At 36.2% G+C, this 21,822-nt stretch overlaps 2 protein-coding genes and 1 non-coding gene across 3 annotated transcripts; 2 read left to right on the top strand and 1 right to left on the bottom strand.

The window, feature by feature from the left end:
- Positions 1–192: 192 nt before the first annotated feature.
- On the bottom strand, positions 193–274 carry TRNAS-AGA (transfer RNA serine (anticodon AGA)). Its single transcript has one exon. It is a non-coding gene; the product is annotated as a tRNA-Ser (tRNA).
- Positions 275–689: 415 nt separating this feature from the next.
- Positions 690–2,978, top strand: LOC127792577 (ras-related protein Rab2BV). Its single transcript, XM_052323119.1, has 3 exons — positions 690–944; positions 1,049–1,228; positions 2,136–2,978. Exons 2-3 carry the CDS (start codon positions 1,061–1,063, stop codon positions 2,616–2,618), a joined length of 651 nt encoding a protein of 216 aa, XP_052179079.1. The 5' UTR covers positions 690–944; positions 1,049–1,060; the 3' UTR covers positions 2,619–2,978.
- A 2,291-nt stretch (positions 2,979–5,269) lies between these two features.
- On the top strand, positions 5,270–20,425 carry LOC127792569 (serine/threonine-protein phosphatase PP1 isozyme 2). Its single transcript, XM_052323105.1, has 4 exons — positions 5,270–5,954; positions 13,364–13,923; positions 14,033–14,242; positions 20,061–20,425. Exons 1-3 carry the CDS (start codon positions 5,756–5,758, stop codon positions 14,204–14,206), a joined length of 933 nt encoding a protein of 310 aa, XP_052179065.1. The 5' UTR covers positions 5,270–5,755; the 3' UTR covers positions 14,207–14,242; positions 20,061–20,425.
- The last annotated feature ends 1,397 nt before the right edge of the window (positions 20,426–21,822 follow it).

Raw genomic sequence — 21,822 nt, 5'->3', positions numbered from 1 at the left:
CAACCACAACCACTGAGAAGTTAAGAAGATGGGGCAAAAACCAGAATGCACAACAAGAGAGGCGTGAGCGGCAGGATTCGAACCTGCGCGGGCAGAGCCCGGGGGGGGGGGTTGTAAATAATGCATTTGCCAACCACAACCACTGAGAAGTTAAGAAGATGGGGCAAAAATCAGAATGCACAACAAGAGAGGCGTGAGCGGCAGGATTCGAACCTGCGCGGGCAGAGCCCACATGATTTCTAGTCATGCCCGATAACCACTCCGGCACGCCCACCACCTTGGCAAAGGTCGGTTGGAAATTTTTATTATTTCTTTCTTTTTCACCTTGTGTACTCCCCGCTCCCAGCGGCTTCCCAATGCGGATATCAAGTTTGAAGATTGCTTTTCGCGTTTTGTTTGTTTATTTAATATTAAAATATAGAAAAAATATATTAACTTTAAAAGCATCGAAAACATTTTTTTCTTTTTGGCACAAGCAAGACAGATAAAAAAGAAGGAAAAAAAAGAGAGAGAGTTTATTTAACTAAATAATAATAATAATAATGCGGCAAAAGTGCACGTGAAAGAATCCATTTAATATTTCTCTCCACTGGCAAGTGGCAACCAACCCCCCTGACCCTGGCCCCGGCCCCGGCCTTGCCAGTCTGCCGTTGCCAGTGCCAGTGCCAACCAACACCTTAACATGCTTCTCTCCTCAGCTTCCCGAAACGACGCCGCAACCTTTGAAACATTATTCTCTCCCTTCCAACAAATTATATAATCGCCTGACCTGACTTTTAACATCAGCAAGCACGTTGGTACATAGGCCGTCTCCCACGCACGCACCTCTCCAGACTCCCCTTTCAAACTATCGTCAATTCCATCATCTTCCTTCCAGTTCTAGGCTTTTGAGTCGCCATCTATCCTTATTTGTTCTCGATCCATCTGGATGCGCCTGTATTAAGGTGAGATATGGACGTGTCTGTTGTGGCTGTTAGGATATGATTTGAAACTGATGAGATCTGTGTTGAATTGGATGGTTTGGATCTGAATTTGTGTTGGTGTGTAGGGAAGTTAATTTATGATGGCGAATAAAGTAGATCACGAGTACGACTATCTGTTCAAGATCGTACTGATCGGGGACTCTGGAGTCGGCAAATCAAACATTCTGTCGAGGTTTACGCGGAATGAGTTCTGCTTGGAGTCCAAATCCACCATCGGAGTCGAATTCGCTACCAGAACTCTTCAGGTGAGGCTTCTCTGTCTCTCTGGTGTTTGTTGTTGATCTGTGTTGATTAAGGAGTTGAATAGATCTGTAGTTACATTTTTCGGTTCTTTAATTGCTTAGATTGTGGTTTCACTGGTTTGGATGGATCTTTCTCGTTGTCGAGCTTTTATTGAGCAATTTACCGCTGTTTATTCATGTAAATTCATATGGTGAAACCAAGGTAGGTTTTTTAGCATGATATAATTGAAGCTGTTAGAACGGGATTCATAGGGCATGGGGAAGATTCCGAGTTCTGACCATGAAATTTTAATTTTGAACATTTGTTAATATGGATTCGGTGTATATAACATTTAGTACTTAAGCTATGGCAGCGGATGAGGTTGGAAGGGATTGAATTGAACGATAATGTTAGAAGTAATTGGAGGACAGCATAGTTTCTCTTTTCCTGTATATTATATTTAGTACTACCACTGCAGCATTCAACGGATTTTGGATGGATGCAACACAACCTTACTCCATTTGCTTAGAGGTGCAAGATTGTTATGGGCTTCAGGTTGTGATTTTAACTTAATTACGAGCATAAGTTCCAGCAATATCATGTCAATGTGCAGCAGGTAGCAAACTGAAAGACTCATCTCACTCTATCCCTGTTGCCTGTTGCAATTATTTGGCTGTGTGTTCGCTTGATTACTTACCAAGGAACATAGAGCATACTACTTGGATTCCCAATCTACGTTTCTCATGTTTGAAAAGTCTGCATGTTAGATATAACACTAGACTAGATGGGCAACAATTGTTCTATTTGAAAATTGGAACAAAAGTGATACCCTCTCCATTTTCTTTTCCATGCAGCTTGGTTATGGTTGTCTTGACATCATGTTCTGCCATGACGATTTTTATTCATATTCTAATAAATATTCTGATGCAGGTAGAGGGAAAGACAGTTAAGGCTCAGATATGGGATACTGCTGGACAGGAGAGGTATCGTGCAATTACTAGTGCTTACTACAGAGGAGCTGTTGGTGCCCTCCTTGTCTATGACATTACAAAGAGGCAAACTTTTGATAATGTCCAGAGGTGGCTCCGAGAATTGAGAGACCACGCAGATTCTAACATTGTCATCATGATGGCTGGAAACAAGAGAGACCTAAACCATCTCAGAGCCGTTTCTGAGCAGGACGGTCAGGCCTTGGCAGAGAAGGAAGGACTTTCATTTCTCGAAACATCTGCACTGGAAGCTCTTAACATTGAGAAGGCATTCCAGACAATTTTGACAGATATCTACCATATCATAAGCAAGAAAGCATTGGCAGCCCAGGAGGCAGCTGCCACTGCAGTTCCTGGTCAAGGGACAACTATCAATGTCAGCAATGCATCAGGAAATGTAAAGCGAGGTTGCTGTTCTACTTAATTTCACATTTGAGTGAGGAAGCAATGATTTGAAGAACAGTTTTTTGGGCAAGATAAAGGCTTGTAGAATACTTGTTTACTTTTTCTGGGATGAAAAAGAAGGCTTGCGAGTATTGAAACAAAAAGAACAAGTACCGGCTTCTTAGGGGTCTTTGGTCTTTCATGAGACATCCTTAGTTCTTATGATATAGTGGGAGTTTCTGATACTGGCCTGTTAGATTGTAACAGATTAATTGAACATCTCAATTGAGAGGAGACAGGGCGAAAAGAGTGGTGTGAAAGCATAGTGTTTCCTTACAGATTTTTTGTTGGATTAATTCTATAATAAAACTCATACCATCATTTAACATTCTCTTTCTAAGGTAGGCCTCTTCTAATCCTCTGCTTTAGGAAAATATTTTCCTTCATAGATAAAAATTCCACTACAGAATGTATCACTCAACAGAAACAAACTTCAAATGGCACCTTGGACTCAATACATTCTATTAATGAGCTCTATTTAACTTAATTTGTGCAAGCAAGCTGATGAGCTCTAGACATGCTTATTCCAATTTGAGTGCTCTGCTAAACAATCATGGCCAAAATGATCCAAATCTGGCCTGATTTGATCCCGGTTCCTTGATGCATTAGTCAAGTGAATGCAGTCCCTAGAAATCCATATATTCGATTCCCCCTCGGATCTTGCACGTTATAATTCACCAATACACCCGAATGGAAATCATCTTCACATGGCGTTCCCCTCCTTCAGGCCATCACAGTACTTCGCGCAATCTAAAAGAAAAGAAGGAATCTCATTTTGTTAACAGCAAACAACAACTGCACTCATATGTTCAAAACAATAATAATAAAAAGGACACCAAATGGTCAGCTTCTAGCTTTTCAAATTCAAACTCCCCGGCCATTCCACTTTTTAAAAAAAAATAAATAAATAAACCCACTATGAGTGCAGTTGTTGACAAACTCTTCACACGATCAGTTCCGCCAGCATTTTAGCTGCTGAATGTTGAGACCGGGATGGCCTTGCGATCTCCCAAGTGGGCTTGCTAGTAAACCAAACCCACGAGAAACACACATCAGCATCTTTCTGCATAATCTTCTCCCGCATCTTCTGTTTGCTGTCGCTGAGACGGCACTATCAGAATTAGAGCATCTATTACAATCAAAATCTTGACTCCTCTTAATTGTAGATGGAAAGTTTCCATGGATAAGATAGGAATCCTTGTAAAGAAATTGCCATTAGCACCATCAGAGAGTAAGTCCAGGAATAAATCCAAGCTAGTGGCCTGAGGGAGGAAGCACAACAAACGCAGCTGGCTAGTGGACAGCCATTTGTGGGCTTCTGCGATAAATGATCAAATAAAGCCGCTGGGGTTCCATACCATCTATTAAGAAAGCTAAGCGCCATGGCAGCAATAACATTGACAACTTGGTGACAGATTGAAAAGCATATGAAACCCACAGTGCCTAATGCTTTCTTACATCGACCCCCCGCCATGCCTGAGGTTAGTGCTCCGAGTGGATAATCACAACTGAAGCAGGGGCCACAGTTGCTCCACTCTTCACAAAACATACCCACCCACCTATTTCCATCACCATTAAAGGGTTCTATGTACCCTCTGTTCAGTATTCATTTGCAACAGATTAAGCAATAGCAGTAAACTAAACTTGCTTCAACTTCAAGAGGTAAAGGAAGAAACTTCTGTTGAATGAAAGCATTCTTGAATCCTTACCGCTTTCTCTGTTTAAAACAGAAGGCAGGGCTATGGAAACAGGGAACCTGCATCTTGCAATAGTTGGTTTACTTATTTAATTTAGCACGGGTAGGTAGGGCAACTAGGCATTTGATTATTATGTAACTAAAGAAGTGGCCTTGCTTAGTGACCAATCTACAGAGAACCACTTTCCGAATATTTCTCACTAAACAAAGGATGGGCCTTGGAGGCTGTGACTAGGACATCAATGGTGATTGGTGAAGATGATGAGGCTGCGGCTCTTGCTGCTGCTTTGCCGAAGCAAAAGATGCCGAGGCAAAGAAACCCATAAAAAGGAAGTTAACGGCTCTTGTTTGTTTCTTTTTGTTTGGGATATTATGCTATATGGAGGCCATCCCAAAGAAAACGATGGTGTTATTTGTTGAACTAAACCTGTTGAAAGTTGAAACTGAATTCAAATCAAGCCGTGGCGGTTTTTCAAATTTGGACTCGTTCCTAAACGAAATCGAGCGTGAGATTTGACCACATTGTTAATTGTGTCTTAGATTGCTTTTACTTCTTCCAATTATAGCTACTCTGCAATGGCATTGTTCTCTGGTTAACATCATAAATTGAGAAAGTCCCTAACCCTAACTAGTTCAAGTTCTCCATTTTATTTTTTCCTTATATTCCCATCAACTTTTTCAAACAAAAGTTGTATAGGAAAAAGGTAATTTCCTTTTTTTTTTTTTAAATAAAGATGTACTTTGATGTATACATTATCTAAGAATAAAATATATTTATTATAGCTTATTAATAATTATCCGACAAACAATAGTTAACATTACCAATTACCAATGGATTTTATTTAGGAAAAGAAAAAAGAGAGTAGAGGTGGGGAGGTAAAGAGAAAAAAGGGCTAAAAAGCGAGGGCATAAATAGAAGAAGCCCACGAAGGGCAAGGATCATCATCCCGAGTCGGACGAAATCCGAATGGGAATAGAAATAGAATAGGCTCCTCCGCCCCACATCGGAGTTGCAGTTCTCTCTCTCTCTCTCTCTCCGTCACCGGCTCTCTCTTTCTGTCTATCTATCTTTTCATTCTCTTATCTCCTCTCCTCTCCTCTCCGTTCCCGTCCCCAGATTTACATATAATACCGTTTCTCTACACACACACACATATGCGCGGTTGACTTTACGCATACCTATCGCTCTCCCTCTTCCATATATACACCGCTACATCTATCTATATCTCTCTCTTTGTTCCCAACGAAGACACTTCTTCATCCGAGGACTCGGCCGGAGAAGCTTTTTCGAATTTGTTTTGTAATTCGTTCTGGTTTCTTGCCTGATCGTCCTGTTTGGTTGTTGAGAATCTAGGGTTTGCGTGGTGGTGTTGGAACCCTAGGAATCAATTGGAGGGAATAAAGAGAGGGAGAGGGGGTCAATGGCGCAAAATGGGCAGGGAATGGACCCTGCCGTTCTGGATGACATTATCAACAGGCTTCTGGAGTTTCGGAACGCGAGGACCGTCAGGCAGGTCCAGCTCTCGGAAGCCGAGATCCGCCAGCTTTGCAACGTTTCCAGGGAGATCTTTCTCCAACAGCCCAATCTCTTGGAGCTCGAAGCCCCTATCAAGATCTGCGGTAAGGACAAACAAATTCTCCTTGTTGTGTATGTTATGTTATTCATATCTGATTGTTGTGGGTTCCGGGGACTCAAATTTTTGGTTCCGTGGATGCTTGCCGTACATTTCCTTGTCCTTTGTGGTGGCTAAACACGTTGCATATGTACTTTTGCTGTACGTTTGGTAGGATTTCAAGAAGTTGCGAATAAATTTTGGGCATGGGTTTGCAATTGTATGGCAATGCAGGTGGCGAAATCCTGCCTTTGATGTATTGTAGGGCTAAGGGCATGCAGGAATGCTTGTTTGTTCTTGGGTTGATTTATTTTTTTTGTTTGTAAATTCCTTCCTATTATTTGATTTCTTCTTCCAGTGGCTACATCTATGCTCTGCTAATGGTTCGAAGAGGTATAAAAATAGAATAAACGTTTACTTTTGCAAGAGAATGTGAATTGAGTTATGCAAGACTTTCATTCATTCAATTTTTGATATGATGATCATAAAATTCATCTCAACAAACAGGAAAAATTGCATGCATACCCCTTAAGCTAACATTGGTTTTCACTCAATTTCAGCATTCTAAAATGCCATATACTCCATCCATCACTTTTATTTTAATGCCAAGTTTATCTTTCTGCTAACCCACTGGTAGCTAAATTTGATGGAAACTGGTTGTCTGTAATGCAAGCAGCCAGCTAACTTGTTTAATCCCAAAATGACCTTACCGTCTGTCTATATATAAGAAGAAAATTATGTACACAAAAAATAATTATACACAAATAGTTTCTCTTATTCATCTCACTTAAGTGCAAACCAATGTCTGTCCCCCATAGTTGTCAAAGGCATGCAAGGCGCACAGAGGTGCAGCTCTGGGCACCTCATCACCACTGAGGCTCAGTGCCATGCTTGAGGTGCTGCCTAGGGGCATGAAGCGTGCTCTCATGCAACGTGGAAGGCACATGAGGCGCATCCCTTGTATATATGAGTGTATTAAAACCCTATTTCTTGCTCATTTGTCATCTGAGATCTTATTTCTTGGTGATTTGGTTGCGTATTCTTGTATATTGGTGAGAGGTGCACCTAGCAGTGTAAGCCGCAGGTTTGCTTCCACTCATTGGGATTGTTTGGTAGTGATGTTCACTTGCTAGATAACTACTCAAGTCTGAGTTCTACTTCATTTTTCTTTCCTTCTAATTTCTTTTGCAATTTAGAAACTATGTTCATTGTTGTAATTGCTTTTCACTGTGTATTGTACTCTAATTTTTTATTATTTCTTCTAACCAGTTCTCGACCCGTGCGATGCACGGGATACAATATCCAACAAAAACATGTATAAAATAATAGTTCAAAATATGAAATGCACATTATAGCAAATTTAATATACTACATGAATTAGTGAAGGAACAACAATTTTATTTCATTGTGATTAAAATAAATTTTGAAAGACTTATTTGTATACAACATTTGTGGTCGAAGTTGTTTGTTCACCTTATTTATCACGTATTAGCATCTTCAACCCTATTTTTTGATGCATTGAAACTGTTATATTCAATAAATTGAATAATTCATTTTTTGGTGCATTGGAACTTGCTGTATTCAATAAATTGAATAAATCATTATTGAATAATTCATTTTTTAGTGCATTGAAATCTACTATATTCAATAAATTGAATGTAGACAGAGTAATAGCTTGGGAAAAAAAATAAATTAGCATAGTCAACTTATTAAGTCTCCACCTTACTAGCTTTAATTGATATAGTTGTACGTTCAATAATATTTATTTGTTTGAAGAATTAACGTTGAAACCATCATTAACCATATTTATTTACTGTTTAATGTGTCTAAGATATATTTTTTTATTCCTAAATATTTATTTAATGTATTCAATAAATTGAATAATTTATTTTTTGATGCATTGGAACTGTTATACTCAATAAATTGAATAATTCATTTTTTGGTGCATTGGAACCTGCAATATTCAATAAATTGAATAATTTATTTGTTGGTGCATTGGAACCTATTGTATTCAATAAATTGAATGTAAGCACATTCGGTAATATTTATCTTCTTGGAGAATTAACGTTGAAACCATCATTAACCATATTTATTTGTTGTTTAATATGTCTAAGATATATATTTTTTTATTCCTAAATATTTATCTATTGTATTCAATAAATTGAATAATTTATTTTTTGATGCATTGGAACTGCTATACTCAATAAATTGAATAATTCATTTTTTGGTGCATTGAAACCTGCTGTATTCAATAAATTGAATAAATCATTATTCAGTAATTCATTTTTTGGTGCATTGGAATATGCTGTATTTAATAAATTGAATAAATCATTATCGAATAATTTAGGCTGCGTTCTCTTTACTTTTCAATTTTCAATTTTGAGTTTTGAATTCATTTTCATTTTTCTGTTTTGGTAGTCTATTTTTTTGAAAATTGAAAAAGCGTTCTCTTTATCATTTTAAAAAACTATTTCTCAAAACAAAAAATTAGAAAGCATGTTCTCTTTGAAATTTTGAAAATAATTTTTTAATAATATTTTATTTAATAAATTTGATTATTCAGTAAATTAGAAATATTTAATGTTAATATATTATTAAAAAATATATATACATTTTAAAGTTAATGAATTTTGTAATATTTTTTCCATTACAATAATAAAATATGAATAAATAATTAAATAAATATGTTTTGAGTTTAGAGTTTGTTTTGGATGAAGACACTCAAAATAACTTTTTGTTGTTTTGAGTTTTCTTTATAATTTTTTTTTTTTGTTTTCAAAAATATATTTTTAAAAACAGAACGCATTTTCATTATTTTAGAAAATTGAAAATTAAAAATGACTTGAAAACAACAAAGAGAACGTAACCTTATTTTTTGGTGTATTGGAACCTATTGTATTCAATAAATTCAATGTAAGCACATTTATTAATATTTATCTTCTTGAAGAATTAAGGTTGAAACCATCACTAACCATATTTATCTGCTGTTTAATGTGGAAGATATATTTTTTTATTCCTAAATATTTATCTATTGTATTCAATAAACTGAATAATTTATTTTTTGATACATTGGAATTGTCGTATTCAATAAATTGAATAATTCATTTTTTGGTGCATTAGAATTTGCTGTATTCAATAAATTGAATGTAGGCAGAGTAATAGCTTAAAAAAAGAAAATTAGCACAATTTAGGAGGGAAATTATAGAAGTCAACTATTAACAATGACTATCCTACTTTTATATATATAAAGATTTATGTTGCAACTTAGAAGAAACTAATTGCTAAGAAACAAATGTTTCATTGTGCTCTCTCTCTCTCTCATTTCTTTTGCAATTTAAAGGAAATTAATTGTTTTTGCTGTGTGTTCTATTGTAATTTTTGTTTTCTTTCTTCTAATTGCAAGAGAAATTAGAAGAAATTAATTTTTATCCTGTAATTGTTTTTTGCAGTGTGTTCTGCTATAGTTTTTTCTTTCCTCTAATTTCTTTTGCAGTTAGAAGAAACTAATTATTTTTCTGCAATAATATTAGTCGTTATTATAGGGTTAGTTATTTGTCATGAGTTTGCATCTACCTCCTTATAGGTAGATATTGAAAAGAATAGTGTATAAAGTATTTTATATGCATTTTGAATAAATGTGGGCCTCATGTGCCTGACGCTTGCGCTTTGCCTTGCGCCTCGCACATAGGCCACAAGCGCTAATTTGTGCCTTGCAACTTTGATAACTTTGCTGTCTCCATATCCGATTTTATTCAAAGGCCAAAACCTCTGTCAGCCTCCCACCTCCATCGTACAACCTCCTACCACACAGCCATGATCCCACTGCCATTGAAGTTACTTCACTAGCTTTGTTTAATAATGTTGAAGGTATTACTACTCATCATAGTTGGTCTCACGTCTAGATGAAATAGTTGTGTTAGGTAGCTGATAGTTGATGTTAAACTTATCAGATCTTTTGAACATAGTTTCTAGACAAACCATTATTTGTTGGTGTGTTACTCTTTTAGTGGCATGTTGGAATAATTGAAACAGCAAAAAAGGGCTATGACTATTGTATTGGTCCATGGATGTAGTGTTAAATTTGTAATGGTTCTTGAATTTTTATAGACAAATGCAAGTGCAGAAGTTAATCTAGACTATAGGCTCATGATTAGATCATGGATATTTGAATTATTTGAAGAAAATATATGGAGATAATGGATTTGATGATTTTCACACCCTTAGGGTTGAACTAGGGTGTGAAATGGGATTTGGAAGATTAAGAGAGAAATTTGGGGAAGAATCAGGTGAGAGGGAGAGAAAGACAGAAAGATTAAGAAGGAAACAACAGCAAGAAGAAGATGAGAATATAATAGAGCAAGGAGATCACCGAGAAGAAGATAAGGGGGAATTACAGAAGTTTCATTAATTCCATTCATGAATCCAACCTCAGGCTGCAGCTCCATATATAGGTGCACAGCTGATTGTCAGACCCTTACTACAGGACAAAGGCTGTAACCACCTTGCTAAAAGACAAAAGGGAAAAAAGACAAAATATATATATATATATATATATCCTAACAGAGTATAGGGGCACTATTACATAGCTACCCCTTGGAATGTGACAATGATGAGGAGAAGAATCATTATCGTTTACCTTGAAAAAATGAGATGTGTTGTCAAGAAGGATAAATTGTTATCTAAGTTGGAAGGAGAATGCTTCGAAGAGAGAAGATTAATAGATTATTAGGGGTAACTTGAATTGTCATGTGGGTAGATGAATGAATGTGTAGAGATGTACATGAGGTCATGGCTTTGGGCCAATAATGAATATTGTCTTCTCTGTTCGTTTCTTTTGCTGCTGTTCCATGGGTTCTTTGCATCTATGATTTCTGCTGATTCACTGCTGCTCCTTTTCTGTGTTTTTCTGCTGATATAATTCTCTGATGATGATGCTCCCTTGGGAGTTGATGACATTTCTTCACACTTTGGGATGCATTAATTGACATCAAGCATTGTTTTCCCATGACATTGTTTGTGAAAATTCTCAGGACGTTTAAGCTAATCATTAATGAAGTTCATCCAAGACTAGTTCAATTGACATGTTTTCCCATGCCTCAAACATGAAACTTGTTCTACCTTCATTGAATAACTTAAAGAAATACTCCTCTCTCTCCTTGATTGCCTCCTTATCACCAATATTTTCTGGTTTTCATATTTGATGCATTTCACTTGGCTTAAATCTCTTGTTTTTTTTCTCGCTTGCTTTAGCTAGGTGATAGATATATATCTATATCCATATATATTTATATATATCTCTTTTCCCATCTTTTGTATCAAGTTGTTGATACAAATTTTCATAAAGCTTTTGACTTTGCTTCATTTATGAGCTTTTTTCTGTTTTTTTTTTGGCCAAACTATATCTCTTTAGGTTTCTTCACTGCAACATTTATGTAAAGTCTTAGCTGTCTTAGTTTTGGGTTTCTCTTGTAACTCTTCATTCCACCATCAAGACTATTTTTGACTTGGGACTTTTCCCTTTGACTCTTTGAGAACCATTTTGGTTGTATTTTGAATTACAATAGCTATTTCACTCCACATTTGGTTAACCTCTCCTTCAAAGATCCAATCTCTTTTGCCGCACTTTTCCTGGGAAAATCTTTTGTTCATCACCTTTTAAATCCCACCATCTAGTTGTTGGGCTTCATTTTGTGTCATTTTTTATATGAACATCAATGATCAAAAGTCTATGTTGAGTAGTCAAGCATTCTCCCTGTATTCTATGTCCATTCCCTTCCCTACCCAAATGACCATTTAAGAAAATAGTCTATTTGGGTTGTTGATTTGCCATTTTTATATGTGATCGAGTGTTCGTCCTGTTTATTAAACCTAGACTTGGCTAAGATAAAAATTCAGAATGGCTTTACCCTCATTTATTTACCCAAATCCATAACCTCCATGTAGTAATCTCTATACCCATTCTGTTCCCTGCCCATATTACCATCTAAGTCACCTCCTATGATGATTTTTTCTTCTCTAGGTATCTGTTGTATTGATCTCTCTAAGTCTATCCACAATTTTGCCTTTTATCTTCTCTCCTAACCCACCTTCAGTGCATATATATGTTCTACATAGTTGTCAAAGGCACAAGGTACAATAAGGCTCAAAGGAGTGCTTGGGCTTAGGCACAAGGCAAAGCGCAGGCCTCATGCACATGAGATATTTTTTGTTCAAAATGCTCAAAAAATAGTTATACACCATTCTTTTCAATATGTACCTATAAGAGGGTCGATGCAAACTCAAAAAATTATAAATGACAAATAACCAACCCCATAATAACAACTAATTTTATTGCAGAAAACATTTGCTTTCTTCTAACTGCAAAAGAAATTAGAGGGAAGAAAAAATTACAGCAGGTACACACTGCTGAAAAACAATTAGTTTCTTCTAATTTCTCTTGCAATTTGAAGAAAGAAAAAAAAATTACAACAGAACACACAGCAAAAACAATTAGTTTCATTTAAATTGCAAAAGAAATAAGAAGAGAGAGAAAAATCTGTAGAGTGCATAGTGAAAGACAATGATAGAAAATAATCTGTTCCTTTTGCAATTAGCTTCTTCTAAATTGCCACAGAAATTAGGGGATAGAAAAAGAAATTTGAGTAGAAGACACCTGAAAAGGCAATTACAGCCAAGAATTAGTTTATTCTAAATTGCAACAGAAATTAGGAGACAGAAAAAGAAATTTGAGTAGAACACGACCAAAAAAGCAATTACAGCCAAGAATTAGTTTCTTCTAAATTGCAACAGAAATTTGGAGACAGAAAAAGAAATTTGAGTAGAACACACCCAAAAAAGCAATTACAGCCAAAAATTAGTTTCCTCTAAATTGCAACAGAAATCAGAAGAAAGAAAAATGGGGAACACACAGGGATGCAGAGTGACGCAACCAACTACCACAATTTCATGCTGGCTAATAGAGAAAAGGTCACTGAGAGGGTGAAAACAGGTCACTGGAGGACAGGCCATGCACCCGCATGTGCGACTAGTTCTTCAGCAAGTGAATATCACAGCCAAAGGATTACAAGAACATGCCATCAAATCAACCAGAAAAATGAGATCTAAGATGACAAATTGGACAAGAAATAGGGTTTTAATACACTTTATATACCAGGTGCATGAAGGGCGCCCTCTCATGCATGTTGCGGTGCCTCGGTGGTTCTGAGGCGCACAGAGCTGCGCCTTGTGCTTAGGTGCACCTTTGACAACTATGATTAACAATATTTATAGTTACCTCTCCTAGAATATCTTATCTCCTTTCTTTCTTCTATGTTATCAAAAGGCCTTGTATGTACATATTTTAATTGAGATGTGCTTATCCTTTGTCATTTTGTTTAAGTTCTAACTTTTGTGTTTGTTTTTTTGCCTGAATTTCAGGTGACATTCATGGGCAATATGGTGATTTGTTAAGGCTTTTTGAATATGGGGGCTTTCCTCCTGAAGCCAACTACTTGTTCCTAGGTGACTATGTGGACCGTGGCAAGCAGAGTTTGGAAACTATATGCCTTCTGCTTGCCTACAAGATAAAATACCCTGAAAACTTCTTTCTTTTAAGGGGAAACCACGAATGTGCTTCTATCAATCGGATATATGGATTTTATGATGAATGTAAACGCCGGTTTAACGTGAGACTTTGGAAAATCTTTACAGAGTGTTTTAACTGTCTTCCTGTAGCTGCTCTTATAGATGACAAAATATTGTGCATGCATGGTGGCCTTTCTCCTGACCTAACAAACTTGGACCAGATACGAAGCTTACCTCGACCAACTGATGTTCCAGACTCTGGTTTACTTTGTGATTTACTCTGGTCAGATCCTAGTAGAGAGGTCAAAGGCTGGGGAATGAATGATAGAGGAGTTTCATTTACCTTCGGCTCTGATAAGGTTGCAGAATTCTTAATGCAGCATGATATGGACCTTGTTTGTCGTGCCCATCAGGTTTTGACATTAGCTTCCTCTTTTTTTTTCTTTTTTTTTTGGTGGGGGAAGGGGGAGGGGGGGGGGGGGGTTTCTATGGACATTGTGTTAATGAGAGTTTCTTGTCCAGGTTGTAGAGGATGGTTATGAGTTTTTTGCTGACAGACAGCTTGTTACAATATTCTCTGCCCCAAACTATTGTGGCGAATTTGATAATGCTGGTGCAATGATGAGTGTGGATGAAAGCTTAATGTGCTCTTTCCAGATTTTGAAGCCATCAGACAGAAAGCCTAGGTTCCTATGATATGACAATTGCTGTCTTTCATTTGGAATTTTGAAGGTCAGTTCCGTGGTTTTCTTTTATTTTATCACCTGATTCTTATACAAGTTGTGGTGGTACTTTCTTCCTCTTCTTCCCCTCCTTTCAAACACCACCCCCCCCCCAACCAAAAACTTCCAAGGTTTGTTTGTTTTAATTTTACTTATTATATATAGCAGAATCTAATTTCTTCATGTGTTATTTCTATAGCACTTCTCTGACTAATCTTCATTGGAGAGAACCAGCACCAGTTTGGTGTACAAATGAACCATGAACCATGAAAATTGAGAAACCGAACTGAACATTCAGTTTAGATTGGTTCAATATTCATTAAGTGTGGTTCGGTTTTGGTTCACAAGCGTAGTTGTCAAATTGAGATACATATTGTGAATTGAAAGGTCAAATTTCTGAACTGAGTCTGTGAATTGTATCTTATCGTAGATACAATGACATTTTGATAAATAGCTTAAAAAATACTATCAAAAATATGTTTATACCTATAACATGATGAAAATACTCAAAATAGTAATTTTAACCCAAGTTTAACAATATTGACGTCATGTATGGAACTAAAATAAGTTGCCTAGGCTTCCAAAATTAACCATAAGCATTACACAAGTTATAAATTGACAAATCATAAGTTATAGTCTTAAAATGGAAAAAAAAAACTGAGTTGCTTCACATTTGGGTTTAGCATATTTGACTGGGTCTGTCACAATCAATTGTAGAACTTCACTACTAAGTCTTTTTTTGACTTCCCTGAATTGTACAGTTCACCCAGAATGTCTCGTATTGTACGATACATGCAATTGAGGTTGCAATTCAAAGCAAAATACAATTAACTCTATGGTTCATATTGGTGGGGATGGATATCAAATCAAACCGTATGGTACCTATCACGCAATGTTATGAAAGGCCCAAGGTGCAATAAGGCACACAAGAGTGTTGGAGCTTGAGGTGCAAGGCACAAGGCGAGGCGCGTTTCTAGTGGAATTAGGTGCATGTTAACTGGAAAAAAGAAAAATATATGTTATAGTTGAAGAAAAAAATAGAAAATAGGTCCTAACTTTTAATAATATATTTACAAGCATGTTATCAAGAAAATTAAAAAATTCTACATATACTAATTAAAAAAAATATTAAAACAAGTTATATACTTGTAAATTTCAGCAAAACATATCCCACTATTTCAGCAAAACATATCCCATTATGTTTCAACAACTGGCATATAAGCATAACAAAAGTTAAAAAGCTTTGTAAGAAAAGTCTTTAGTCAACTTAAATTAAATCTTAAATAATTTATAGATCTTAAATCCTAATTAAGATTAACTGATTAGGGAGATGATGCAGTAAGTTTGAAGGAGGAGATGTGCTGTTTGAAGTAGGGAGAGCTGAGTCTCTTTGGTTCGATAGTCTCTTCAGATTTCTTTCTTTTTTGTATTTACTGTCAGCTCTTATTTTTTTTTTCTTTTGGTTTATTGTTTATTTAGTATTTAGTTATAATTGGAATTGGAATCTGAAAAGTTTCCTTTTCCTATGAGGATTCTATTAAAAATTACAGCAATAAAAACTTTAAAATGTGGTAAGTTTGAAGGAGGAAATGTTCCGTTTGAAGAAGGGAGAGCCAGGGTCTTTGGTTTGACAATCTCTTCAGATTTCTTTATGTTTTTTTTTTTTATTGGCTGTCAGCTCTTATTTTGTTTCTTTTTCTTTTGATTTGTTGTTTATTTAGTATTTAGTTATAATTGGAATTGGAATCTAAAAAGTTTCTTTGGCTATTAGGATTTTATTAAAAATTACAGCAACAAACACTTAAATAGTAAAAGTAGTTAAAACAGCCAGGTGCACCTAAGCCCAAGGGCACCTGAGGCCTAGGCATGTCTGCACCCACCTGGGAGCATTGCAGGCACCAAAGGCGCGCCTTGCACCTAGGTGCGCCTTTAATAACACTGCTATCTTGTATTGTGCGATACTAACACTGTTCACAGGCTTTTAAAAATCAAGGATCTTGGTTTGGTTTTAGTTTAGGGTGCTGAGGAATCGTGTCAAATTGAAACCCGAACCAAGATAACCTGAACTGAACTGAAGTTCCAAATAACCATTTAGGCTGTTTCTGATTTATGTCCTCCCCCTCAATCTCTCAGTTTCACTTGTCTCTCACTCTCTCTGTCTTTCAAACTCTCACTTGTCTCTCTTTCACCCATCTGTTAGTCTTTCTGAGCTTCAACTATGGAAGATAGCTTTACCTGTGATTTTCGTTGTTATGTAGAATTGGGCCCCTTCCTTGTTTTGGGTGAGAGAGCTGTATTCATGAGGTGTCAATCATGTTTGATTGTGAAATGAGTGAGGAAGGGAAATTTAACCAATTGCATTTTACACATCACATTATAATTGCACTCTTTGGACCCAAGGACCTGCATATTCACCCTCCAGAAATTGCTAAGAAACCAGATTTTGAGGGAAGTTTAAGAAGCAGAGAGTATAAATGGTTGAATTCTAACAAGGAATAGGCAAAGCATCTAAAGTAACCAAAAAAAAAAAATGGTTTTGAAAAACTGAACTAATAAAACCCAAACTGAGTGGTTCGGTTTTCTCCAAAAACCAAACCGTGCACATCCCTACATCTTATTGCACCCCCACATTCTATCCCCCCATCCCCACCCCAACCACCCGCCAAAAGCCACCATTGATTGCAGCTGGTAGAGAGACCAATCTCCTTGTGTCTTTTTGCATCCTTCACATCCACAACCGCATTCCCCCAAGAAAAAGAAAACATATGAAAGAAAGATATGGTCTTGGTACTTTTCTAATTGATTTGACCTTTCTTTTTTATATGTGACTGCAATTGGCGTGGTTTTGCAATCTGTTCTGTATGTAGGCCAAGGTTTGCTGTGTCTATTATTTATATGTGCACGTGCATGTATAGATACATATTTAAAATAGTCTATAAGAAATATATGTTGATATGTTGTGGACACAATTATTGAAATTCAGAATTTGGTATGCATGTGAAAGAGCAGTTTAATAATATCAAGTATGGGATTTGTTTGAACAATATGTGAACAACCACATAAAATGAACAAGGTTACACTGTCTTGAGTTGTGTTACTAAAGGTTTTGTTTTAGAAATGTGAGTGAATTGTATGTGGCTGTCAAACTTCAGAAATGCATTTTGTTTCCTAAATTCATCTTTATTTTTTTCCCTTCTCTAAACTTAAATATTCCAATAAGATCTAATGTTTAACTTATGTTCTTAAAATGATTTCTTTTCTACTGGTGATTTTAGTAAGCAATGGAAGTTAAATTAATCCGAGTACTAAATCATGTAGTTGGTTGTTACCATCTTTTACCTATAATTATTTTTCTGTTTCCTTTTTTTCATTTTACTTAAATTCTTTTAGGGTATGTTTCTATTAACCGTTATCCCATATATATATATATACATATATTGCATATGAGCTATCCAACCTGAATTTTGATATTCTATTTGGGGCTATAAGGATACAAACCTGCTGCAGTCCTTTATCACATGATGCTAGGTTATCAGATTTTAATCTAGCTGGAAGCAAACATGGGATATGTTAACTGGTTGGATATCTCTGGGGCTTTATCCAGTCTGGCAAACAAATGACCCTAGTGGAGGTTTATTTTCCTATGTTGTTTTCATTTGATTGATTGTTATATGAACAACTATCGGAAGCTGAGTTTTCTTTCTCTACCATGCATGTGCATTCACTATGTGGAACAATATGCCATAATGAAGTTATGTTCCAACATTGTTTCCTCCACACTTTTATTGGACTTGTGACTTAAAACACTCCATACCCTGACTGTCAAAACATCAGTGTATCCTTTATTGTCTCCATTCCACTTCCTGACTAGCATAATTTGATGGCTGCTGCAATTGCTAAAAAGCAAATCACTGCCTGGTGCTGTCTCTATCAGCTGCATGAACGTTTAATGCATCTTTGTGAATTCCTATATGTATTTAATGGAATTTCACTTTTCATGCTGCAGAAAAGGCTAAGAAAGCAATCATATTGTGTTCTTATTTCTTAGAAAGTATTACAATGAAAGCAAAAGATATTTGGTCATTGTGATTCCATGCAATTGTATGGTTGGCCTGATGGCAAAAGAAATCTGTAAATAACCAGGAATTGCCAGATACTTTTGCAGATAAAGTGAGCAAAAGATTAGGAAAAACAAATAAAATTATTATGTTGATCTTCCCAAGGGTTTAAATTAACCCTAAAAAAGGGCTGAATGTGTTTTATCATTTTTGTCTGTATTGGGTTTAGTTTTCTATAATAGATTATCAATTTCTTAAGATAGCTCTCTGAGGTTGATCTAACTACTAGTTTGTAATGGCTTTGTTACTGTATGGAGTTCACATTAAGAAATAAGTTCTGTGACTAGCAAATGGAATGGTATGAGATTGTAGGTTCATATGAAATACATGTTCTCAACTAAATGAATGGTTGTACTCTGTGTAGAAGGCTCTTGCTTGTAGCAGGGTCTGGTAAAGGTAGACGATAGGTAGTCTTATGCCCGCTTTTGGTGAAGAGGCTATTCCTATGGCTCAAGCCTATTCTGCAGTGTTGGGGCTTATAGCAGTTGCCACTGTACCTGGTTTATGACCCTTGTTTGCAAGTTGTCAACTTGCCTATGTCAAATATGGGTATAGGTTTGGTGAACCATGGCTTTAAATGGAGAAAGTGATCCATGTATTACTTTTGGTGAATTATAATTTTCGTGCCTCTAATATGATTTATCTTTTGAGTGGTTAATTTGATAATTGATGTTACCTTTATGAACTCTAATGTTTGCCCACCATGTACTTGACAAAACTCGAATTTGTTACGTCATGGAAGTTATGCTTATTTCAAAATAATATTTGGCTAAAGAAAACAAAATTCAGGGTTGTTTTATTTTGTTCTAGTTATTGTTAGTGTGCACTATCTCAATTCTGCTGGCAGTTATTATCGCTATTACTGGATTGCAGCAAAGTTGTGCACACTACAGAATGAGCTTATTTTCCAAACCTCCTCATGGCCCCCCTGCCATTAGTTTTTCTTGGTTAATGAGGGACTCTGTTTTGATTCAGTGAACTAGTTCTCTTTAGTGTTATTGTTCGCTATTTTGTTTATTATTATTATTATTATGTTGTTGTTGTTGTTGTTGTTGTTGTTAAGTATAACTTCCTTCGTTTGAGATTATAGAATGGGAGTGAAAAGTTATACATGATTGCTCGTATGACATGTGAAAAGAATCTTAAAGATGAATGCCCGCAGATTCTTGTTTCATTTTTGTAAAATGTATGTTACATAAGAGAAGTCTCCTTGTGCCTGTACCAAATGGCATTTGCAAATGCACTTGTAAGAACATGTGAAAAAGATCCCTCGAATGATTACCAATATCCTCTAGTTGATCATGAGCCTCTTGCTTAAAAACATAATGTGGAGACATTGAAGTGTTTGTCAATTGGTTGATGGCTTGAAATTTGTGCCTACGGTGATGTGGTTGGCAGGTTTTAGGCTGTCTCTGGAAAGTTTTGGCATGACGTTTTATTTGTGTTGGGAGAGACAGATGCCTTTAAATGTTGTTTTGATGCCAGTGGGAAAAATTGGGCTGGCTCCTATTTACTTTTCTGGGTTTGTTTGGAGAAAGAGGGATGAGAGGATGCTCAACTATATCATCCATGGGCCCTAAGTAAATAGGTTGCTTTTCCTTGATGCTCTTTAATAGAGAAGTTGGGGGGGAGGGATGCAATTTTTTTCATTTCCAAATATTCGTTCTAATTGATAATTTCCTTGTCATTGTACGTATTTTTGTGCTGCAGGTTAAAAGCGCATTGTGGTGAGTCGAGGTTACAAGCGTATTTTTGTGATGAGTCGAGGGGAAGACTGGAAGTTGCTGGTGCCCATTAAGTTATCCACTTAGAAAGGCATTGAACGTTTTGCTTAAGTATGTACTTTAATGTGGAAATTTAGGATCTCTTGATTTGGCGGCAACTGTTTTTGTGGGGAGGCCACAATTGACTAATTCAATTTTTCTTTTAAACTCGTGCAGTTTACAGTGGCTGTTTAAATGCATCTAGTTCTGTAAATTGCCCTGCACTTGTAGATTGTAGAAACCATCTTAAAAGACTTGATTTTCTTCGGAAGCTAATTCTAATGGTTCAAGCAAATTGATTGATTTTTATTATACAGCCAATTGAATTCCTTCAGTTGGGAGGTTGTTACAGTGCTGTTGAAAGGATACACCAGAATGCAATATATTGGCTTCCGCTCCCAGAGCTCCAGCCTATATTATATTATATATATGCAAAGGAAAATGGTATTTTCACAAAGAAAAGGGAATGTGACTAGAATAATTATATTCATTGATGATACTTGTTGATTGGGAGTTATATTTTGCATTGATATTTATGAGGCATATCATTTTGGATGATAATTTTACCAAAACCATTCTATAAATGTAACATTACCTGATCTATTTATCACGTATTTTTAAAGATAGTGTGAAACACGAAAGAGTTGAAGAACTAAATGATAGAGTTTCATGAAAGAAACAAACTATAGGGATTGTCTTGTCACATTACACGCCTGAATCAAGTATGAAAAACATTTAGATTGCATTTTTTTTTTATGTTTTTAATCCATTTTGAGTTTTTAGTTTTTTAAAAGATTGAAAACTTATTTTGTTATTTTTTAAAAAAATTATAAAAAAAACTCAAAATAACATTTATCATTTTTGGTGTTTTCAACCAAAACTAATTGAAAACACCCAAAATGTTAAAAATGCAGAGAACACCCAGCACTCCAATCTCTCACAAATTCACATCTCTTATCTCTTCTTATCGTCGACCACCACTGTCACTACGACCATGGCCGTCAACCGAGCATGCCACCGGCGGTGCAAGCTATTGTCGATTGTCTCCTGACTAGTTGTTGGTTTTGTCTCATATCTCCTATCTTTTCTTATCTTTTATCTATTTTTTTGCTGATTTTTGGGTATGTTGGTCAATGAACCATTAGATGTCGGGTGGTTGCCTCCAATCATCTGAAATCACCGGCCATGATAGTCAATGGTGACTGGTAGTGCATATATAGGCGGATGGGTCAAACGTTTACGCTTATATCTAAGGAGATTTGGTAATTAAATCTTGTTGATTTTTTGGTATGTTGGTTGATGGGCTCTTGGGTATTAAGTGGTTGCCTCTGATTGTCGAAAACCACCGACCATGGTGGCTAGTGACGACTGGTAGTGCATATATAGGTGTTGGATGAAAATTAAAAATTAAATTTACGAAAATTCAATCATTAAATTTGGCTTATTTTTATGTATGTTAACGCCCTTGGTTTGGAGTTTCTAATGGTAAGTTCTGATAGTGTGAATCTTTGGTCGGCGATAGTTGCCAATGATGGTTTTCATATTGATGTGTATGTGTTCCGGTCCTTCCCGCTCATCCAGCTTCTACAAGCGGAGAATTCGTTATAGCGTAGGGGTGGAAGAGTGCTCGCTAGAATCTTCTTTCACAATTTCTTTAAAAAGCTTGTGTCAAAGTCCTCTCGTCTATCAATCTGGGACAAAAGCCCTAT

The sequence above is a fragment of the Diospyros lotus genome, chromosome 1, assembly GCF_014633365.1.
Source record: "Diospyros lotus cultivar Yz01 chromosome 1, ASM1463336v1, whole genome shotgun sequence".
Taxonomy (NCBI): domain Eukaryota; kingdom Viridiplantae; phylum Streptophyta; class Magnoliopsida; order Ericales; family Ebenaceae; genus Diospyros; species Diospyros lotus.
Note: the sequence above shows the minus strand (reverse complement) of the source record. Positions and strands in the feature narration are given on the sequence as shown.